Genomic DNA, 9,038 nt, shown 5'->3' on the forward strand with positions numbered 1-9,038 from the left:
AACCCACGACGGACAAGCCTACAAGAAACAGCCTTTTCTGTTGTCACCGCCAAGGCGTCAAGCATTACTTCAGCCAAACTTAGCCTAAACTGCGTGAAACTGTGACTATGGTCATCCTTTTTGAGACATCAAATGACAACAGGGAAACTACTGAGGACCGATCGTGTCTTCAGGAAGAAATGTTTTTAAACAATACACTCTTAAGTCCGAGCTTGTCCTAGGCCTTCACAGAACTAGGAATTAGAGTAATGGAGCATGAAAAACTGACTCCTTCATCACGATCCAAAATACTTTAGTTTGAGGATTCCCCTATATCTGAGAGAAAGAAATGATTTGAAAATCTGAAAAACAATCCATGATCTCAGTGTATGATGTGGTTTCCAGGACAAGGAAAGATCTACATTTTAACGTTTCCACTGTGCACCAAACACTGTGGGAGCTTTAGATAGATAGATAGATAGATAGATAGACAGACAGACAGACAGACAGACAGATAGATGAGAGATAACAGGGTCTCAGCCTGAGCCTAAATGCGGATTCAGACATGTCCGGATGTGTCTGACGAGTATGAGGCCGGCCAGCTACATGCCTTTTTGCACCAGGGTCTGAGCGAGAGAAACTCAGGAAAGGAGGAGCTGCCCGATGGGTACCATCATTCTGAGACTGGTGTGACGGCTTCTGGAGTCATTTCCAAGCACAGGGTTCATCATATCTGAGTCCCATGGCACAAAGAGACTGAAGGAAACACCTAATGAATTGCCTTCATAAAAGTCTGTGAAACATCACGTCTCACGCAGCCCTGCACGGGGACCTCCGGAATGGAATGTGACACAGAGCAGGGACAGGGGCCTTCTTCTCTACCTTGTCCTAAAATATCTCACAGGCTCCAGGACCTATTCAGTGTTAGGAGTTCTTGGCTTATTGCTAGTGGCACTGAGCAAATGCCCTGCTGGAGACAGGGCAGCAAATATGACACCAGGGAGGAGATACACGTGGAAATTGCCAGAAATCCTTGAAAAGTAATTACACAGAGATGAGGTCATGTGCACAGAAGAGGCCCAAAGCTATAGAACCATAATTACTATTGCTGATATAACTCCATTAATATCAATCAACAATTATGTTTCCAGCACCTACTCTATGCAGATTACTTTGTTACATGCTGAGCAATAATCCTTGATCTTAAGGGGCTAGTCTCTAGCCCTCCGTGGCCTGACAATGCTGGAAGAAACTCCATCTCATCACACATTATCTCATTTAATCATCACAGTGACTCCATGAGGGAGATTTTATCATCTTTATCAACAAGGGCCTGGTTTCCCTGGTGGAGCAGTGGTTAAGAATCTGCCTGCCAATGCAGGGGACATGGGTTTGAGTCCTGATTCAGGAAGATTCCACATGCCATGGAGCAACTAAGCCCGTGTGCCACAACTACTGAACCTGAGCTCTAGAGCCCGCGAGCCACAACTACTGAGCCCGAGTGCCACAACTACTGAAGCCCATGCATCTAGAGCCCATGCTCTGCAACAAGAGAAGCCACTGCAATGAGAATCCTGCGCACCGCAACAAAGAGCAGCCCCCGCTCGCTGCAACCAGAGAAAGCCTGCGTGCAGCAACAAAGACCTAACATAGCCAAAAAATAAATAAATAAAAATTTTTAAAATTTTTAAAAATTTAAAAGGAGGGCCCAGAGAGGTTAAGTAACTTGCTGAAGGTAACACAGCTTTTAAGTGGTAGAGATAAGGCAAGTCAGATATGATGACACAAAGAACTGATCATCAAGGCAAGGCAGAGTTCCTGCTTATTACTAACAAAGCAAAAAGATGAAGAAAAAAACAAAAGAAAAGGAACAAAAGACCTTTTTTCTGTGATTCTTTGGTGGAACATGTCACCAGCTCTAACACCCCAGGGAGAAAACAGCAGCTGTCAGAGGCTGCCCACCTTGCTTTGCCTCTCGCTTGCTCTCTAGTAGCTTCCACGATTTCTCCCCTTACCAACCTGAGCCTCAGGAGTAATCAAATCAGTAACTGATATTCAGGAAGTAGGTACAGGCTTAGCTGAAGTGGATTTTGTATGTTAATTAAGTGTTTTATGGAACCTCTGAGAGCTCAGATGACACTCGGTAAATATTTCTCACTGAATCCACAGAATCTGTGAGCAGGTTCTGTATAATAAAGCAATTTCAATGTCCTGACAGATGGGCCATAGAAATTGACTGGGTGGCTATGATTCCAACAGATTATATACGATGAGAAATCTGGGCAATAAGTGCTTTCTGTGATTGTTGCCTATGTCCTGGTCATTTTCTAGAAGGGAAGAACTCAACTGTTTTCAATTTGTATTACAGAGAGAGGAGGGGTTCTGAGATGCTTGCAGTTCTTTTGTCCTGGCATTAAATAAAAAAGAAGAAGAAAAAAAAAGTACCTCCCAGTTCTGCTTCCTGGTTCTTGTATGAACAATGCAACCCGCTAAAAGTCATTTGTAAAGCATTTATCAAAAAGATAGAAGTGATAAATTCCCCCTTCTCTTCTTGAGTTCAGAGCTCTGTTTTTCCCTACAATTTCTCTGTAGAGAGCCTGATCAAGGTTCTGCTGTACCTTCAGCTCTTTCAGGTCAGGACTCCAAATTCTTGGAATGAGTTCATGTACATAAACCCTTACCACGTGAATGTGCACACACACACAACCCAGGAGTTGGCGAAGCTTGTGTTGTTAAACACGTTGATCCAGACTAATAAATACCCACTAAGCAAAATATTTTAAAAACATTCACATAAAGATCTTTCTAGTCTGAACAGAAAAAATTCTAGGCTTCTAATCTGTGCCTTTTGCCTACCTTGGACAACCACATTAAAGAATAAAATTTCAAAATTGCCTAAGCCAGTCACAAAAAGATAAATACTGTATGATTCCACTTATATGAGATACTTAGAAGGGTCAGAATCATAGGGACAGAAAGTAGAATGGTGGTTGCCAGGGGCTGGCGGAAAGGGGAATGGAAACTAGTGAGCTATTGTTTAATGGGGGAAAGTTTCAGTTTTACAAGACAAAGTTTTATGGAGCTAGATGGTGGTGATGTTTGCACAACACTACGAATATACTTATTACAACTGAATTGTACACTTCAAAATAGTTCAGGTGATAAATTTTATGTTATGTGTATTTTACCATGATAAAAATTTTTTAAAAACCATAGGACAAAATTAAAAACAAAACAAAACAAATTTTAATTTCCTTTGTTGCTACTTTACCTTCATCAAGAGTCATCGTCTTCTGCCTACACTGGCTGGTCTATGCTCAAATGATGAAAGGAATCTGGTGCAGCCCCACAATTAGATAAAGGCAAAATTGCCTATGGAAATGACCGAGCCCTTAATTAGCTAATTGTAGGTGCAATTGGCCACTTGCACCATCAGATGAAGGGCAAGTGGTTAATTGAGCCCACAAGTGACCTACTCAATCAGAACTAACAAATGGCTCATCAGATGAGGTCCTGGCCAAAATGTATCTGCAAACAATAGCATGTGTGAAAACTGCACAAATCAGAAGCGGCAGTCGGGCTGCTATCTAAAAATGAAACCCACAAAACACGAGCTAATTATGGAAATGATCAAAATAAGGAAAATTCAATAATGAGCCATGATCATAGGGGAAGGGAGGGAGATGAGTGATGAAGCAATTTTGGGAACCAAAGGCCCTAGATATTGGAAAGAGCATCTGCCTGGAGCCATCCCTAGTTGTTCTTATTTAAAACTTTCAGGAACACTTGTCATTTCCTTCCATTGTACATTCTTATTCATGGAAGCTATCGAGAGACCTCAGCACAAAATGTTATACTAATAGGGGGCTTGGGAAATGTGAATGAATGAATGAATGGGGGACACCATATTTGCACATAGAGGGCTAAGACACAAAGACAGCCACTTCAGTAAATTGATGGTACTGAGAAGTTCCTGTTGGGTTTCCCCAATACTGAATATTTTGTTTGACTGTGTCGCTACCACATGCAAGTTAACGAGTAGGAGGAAATACTAACGATTACAAGGCTGTTGACAGAAACAATAATAATAGTTTGTACTCATCAGGTTAGGCCAGGTCTATGGTGAGGTAGAAATCCCAAAATCTCAGTGGCCCTAAACAACAAAAGTTTATTTCTTACACAAAATTCATTCTAGGCCGTTTCTCCTTCTCACTGATAAAGATTCTTTCATCCTGTGATTCTGCCATCTCAACAAAGGCCTCCACCTTTACCACCCAAGAGGACAAGAAGACCAAGAACCATGCAGTGAAATAGGGCTTTTCATTGCGTCAGCCCGGATGTGTCACATGTCGCTTCTGCTCACATTTCTTTGGCCAGAATTAGTCATGTGGTCCCAGGGAGCACAGGCTCCCATTCACTCAGGAAAGAGGAGAGATGAAATAGGGTTGGGTGAATCTGTGGCATTTTTTCTATCACAGAGGCCAAAAACAAAGAAGAATAAAAAATAATCTATCCATTTGGAAACTTAGAATACCTCTTGATATAATGCTATTTTAAAGAAGTACACAAAATTAAATGTACAAATGAGTCAGAAACTTTCAAGATAAAACATATAAGCTGAAGTGGTATTCATAAGGAAATGCAAAGCCATGAAACTCCTTATAAGAGGAAAGGTAGACTGAAAATAAATGACCCATACTTTCACTCAAGAGTCTTAAAGACAAGAAATAACAAGTGTTGGCGAGGATGTGGAAAAAGGGAACCCTTGTGCACCATTGGTGGGAATGTAAATTGGCGCAGCCACTATGGAAAGCAGTATGGAGGTTCCTCAAGAAATTAAAAATAGAACTACTATATGATCCAGTGATTTCACATCTGGGTATTTACGTGAAGAAAACAAAAACACTAATTGGAAAATATATATGCATCCCTGTATTCATTGCAGCATTATTTACAACAGCCAAGATATGGAAACAACCTAAGTGCCCACTGATGAATGAATGAATGAATGAATGAAGAAGTGATGTGGTATATATACACACACACACACATACCTACACACAGTAGAATGTTATTCAGTCATAAAAAATGAAATCTTGCCATTTACGACTACATGGATGGACCATGAGGGCATATTAAGTGAAATAAGTCAGACAGAGAAAGACAAATATCATATGATCTCATTTATATGTGAAATCTAAAACAAAAAGACAAACAAAACCAAGCTCATAGATACAGAGAACAGATTGGGGGTTGCCAGAGGTAGGGGGTGGGGGTAGGCAAAGTGGGTGAAGGGGGTCAAAAAGTACAAACTTCCAGTTACAAAATAAACGAGTCATGAGGACGTAATGTACAGCGTGGTGACTATGGTTAATAATACCGTATTGCATAGTTGAAAGCTGCTAAGGGAAGAGATCTTTAAAGTCCTCATCAAAAGAAAAAAACACTTATGACTATCTATGAGGACCAATGTTACCTATGAAGTAGACTACTGTGGTGATCATTTCACAATATAAACAAATATTGAATCATTATGTGGTACACCTGAAACTATTCAATAATATGTCAATTATATCTCAGTTAAAAGAAATCTTAAAGAAACAGCACAGTAACACAAAAGAAATGTGATTAGGAATTATCGAAGATTTTTTTTTTTTTTGGCTTTTCATTTCATTTTTATCATCAGTGCTTCAATATAGAACATTTTGTAATGATTAGTGGCATGTAGATACCAATAGATTTTTTTTCAAACATCAAATGCCAATATTTTTTGGTAAATATCGATTTTCACCAAACAAAATAACCAAACGTAACACAATTTTAGGAGATGGTTAATACCATCAGCATAATTCACCCAATTTATAAAAATGACAACACTTAAAATCATGCACGTTATTTCACCATTTCATAAAACTTTTTAAACGTCTACAAACTTTCCCAATGTAAAAAGACTTCTCAAAAATGTCATAATAACATTAAGCTACAAAATTCACTATGGAAATGTAGGGAGTTATTCTTCAAATTTTTGCTCTAAGTTTTTTTTTAACCTGTTAAAAAATATAGTGAGGAGTGTGTTGAGAGAGATGGAGAAAAAGGAGCTTCCAGTTGATGGATTCAATAAATCTGAAAATACTTCAGTAATATAGAGGAAAAACTTCAAGATAAAGAATATATTATAAATAAAATCTTTTAACAAGATGAACAGATGAGCAGCTCTTGCATCAATTGTACCCACAGGTGAGAGGTCTTCTTGAAGAATGCTTGTTTATAGAATCTTCTGTAAGATAGAGTTGGCTACATCCAATGATTCATCTTTTACTAGAACAATATCATAAGAGTCCATGTACTTTTCTAAAAGCTCATCCACCTAATCAACAACTCTATCATTTAGATATCCAATTTTCAGAATGTGTTCAACATTGGCTACTCCATCTGCCATTTTTAAGTCCCCTTGGGAGTCTCCCAGCAGAACTATGTTGCTATTGTTTTTTAGTTGACTGAAATATTCCGTATTCTTCAAGGATCCATCATGTTTGTTAAACACATGAATTAGTTCTCCTTTAAATCCTCTGAGCAGCCCATTGTCATCAAAATCCATGAAGTTGGACACTACTTTGACATTTGGATAATAAACACCAGCTTGACGGATAACCTCCTCTAGTACATCACCGATACCAGCTGAGAATATGAACACAGGAATACTGTACTGTTGCAGCTTATCAAAGAAATTCTCATATCCTTCCTTGAGCATAATGTCAGATTCTTCCACAATTTCTTTAAGTTTGGCTTTTGGTAAAGCCTGTTCAACAAGCAAAGCATGTGATTTAGTATACCACTCTACTATATAAGGGTACTTCTCTTCTACAGTAAGAACAGGATCAATTTCAATAGCATAATACTTTTCCTTTAGTTGCAGTAACTTTTCTCGACATTCATCTGTAATTAGCTTACAGTTGTCAATGACATTATGACATGATGGGCATCTTTTCCCTCTGTAGGAAAATCGACTCAGTGTCATATCGAAGTCTGTTATTATCTGAAGTTTGGCAGCTCCTCCTTTGATAAGACCACAGAGAATTTCTTCTACTCTTGTAGGATTCTTGATGCGAACTGAATTTTTCTGGAATTCTGGCATCATTTTCACATGTACAGCAGAATCTTGATTAGGCATTTCTCGGTTATCCAATCTTCATCTCGATGATCTTGGTCTTCCGGCCCGTCTTTCTCTTCAAGGTGAAAATGTACTGGGCCAACACCGCCCCCGCCACGACGGCGCACACGCTGGCGCTCGCTACCGCGCCCACCCTCGCCACCGCGGATCGGTCCATGGACGGGGGCTCGAAGATTTTTTAAATGATGAAATAAAAAATATTTTAAAAGTACATCATATTAGTAAAAATTTTAAATGTGTTCTTTGTAAAGATTGATAAAGGAGAAAGATTTTGGGCCAGTAGGATTATAGGGAATAAAGAATGGATTACTATGAACAATGTTATAAACAATATAGGAGACATAAATATAGATGCTGAGGAGCTAGCAAACATCTTAAGAGAACATACATAACAATTTCAACCAAAAAATTGGAAAATATATGCGCTTCCCTGGTGGCACAGTGGTTGAGAGTCCTCCTGCCGGTGCAGGGGAGGCGGGTTCGTGCCCCGGTCCGGGAAGATCCCACATGCCGCAGAGCGGCTGGGCCTGTGAGCCATGGCCGCTGAGCCTGCGCGTCCGGAGCCTGTGCTCCGCAACGGGAGAGGCCACAACAGTGAGAGGCCCGCGTACCGCAAAAAAAAAAAAAAAAAAAAAAAAAAAAAAACAAATTGGAAAATATAGAAAACTGATGAAAATCTAGGAAAACAGTCATTATTAGACCTAGGAAAATTATTTATCCTTACTCAAAATTTTTTGTTTTCTTTATTTGCCTTCCTTAAAAATGAAATAATCACTCTGGAGTTTGGGCTGTGCTCTGGGGTATCAGTACCAGGATTCAAATCCTGACTCCACCCTACTAGCTGTGCCAAATTATTCCACCTCTCTGAGATTCAGCTTCTTAATCTACAGCTCCTCACTAGATTATCGTGAGGATCAGGTAGGTAGTAAGCTATCAATGAACACTGATATTATTCTTTAAATGGGACTTTAAGCATGGGATTTTTAAGTGGGTTGAAAAAAAATTTTAATAGATTATATTTACAGAGAAATTACATCAATTATTCCAGAGTATAGAAAATATCCTATAACATCATGTTAATTTAAGGATGTAATCTAGGCACATGAACACAGATCACAGATACACAAATCAGTGGGTCACAAATTTAGATGCTTTCAAGAGCCATGCAGCAATCTAAATGAGAAAAGTAGGCTTGGTTTAAGAAGGACCGGGCATGCATATTTTTTGGTCTATTTTGGTATTCTCAGTTTTAATAGAAATATGAGACTAAGAAGCAGTTCTCTCCTATAAGAGAAACAAATGGGCACTCATAGTTAAATCACCCTCTGGCACGCTGAGGTGACAGGGAGCAAAAGGGACCATGAGAACCAGTGGCCATGGGCCCCCATTAAATGGGGCATTTGCCTTTGAGCTACAGCCAAAGGCTAACGTGCAGAATTAAACTCCCAGCGTAACCTCATCATCTCATTTTTTTAAAGAAAAATTCTCTTTTATAAAAAAATGTAGATCTATATATTTACAAAAAAATTATATTGTTGGATCCCTACTTTATACTTTTCACAAAGCTAAATTTCAGATGGTTTAAAGAGATAAACTAAACTTAAAATAATATTTTTATGATCATGGTGTAAGACAGCTTTTCTTAGCAAAGCACAAATAAGGAAAAAATTAACATGTTAGACTACATAAAATTTTAAATATTTATATCACAAAATAGTCGTAAAAGGCAAGTAACAGTCTTGGAAAAGTATATGCAGAGTATAAAACCAAAGATTAAGATCTAGAACAGTGCTGCCTAGTAGAATTTTCTGTGGTGAGGGAAATGTTAACAATTTGGTATGTAATCTTCTGGATATTTCTCTCTATATTTATATGGATATTCAGGTGG

The 9,038-nt window shown here is 38.8% G+C and overlaps 1 protein-coding gene across 1 annotated transcript; it reads right to left on the bottom strand.

The window, feature by feature from the left end:
* Nucleotides 1-6,346: 6,346 nt before the first annotated feature.
* On the bottom strand, nucleotides 6,347-7,291 carry LOC309824289 (cytosolic 5'-nucleotidase 3A-like; the record flags this gene model as incomplete). Its single annotated transcript, XM_082657049.1, has 1 exon — nucleotides 6,347-7,291. Exon 1 carries the CDS (start codon nucleotides 7,148-7,150, stop codon nucleotides 6,347-6,349), a length of 804 nt encoding a protein of 267 aa, XP_082513175.1. The 5' UTR covers nucleotides 7,151-7,291.
* Between the last annotated feature and the right edge of the window lie 1,747 nt (nucleotides 7,292-9,038).

This window comes from Grampus griseus (genome assembly GCF_964374135.1).
Source record: "Grampus griseus genome assembly, chromosome: 6".
In the NCBI taxonomy this organism is placed as follows: Eukaryota; Metazoa; Chordata; class Mammalia; order Artiodactyla; family Delphinidae; genus Grampus; species Grampus griseus.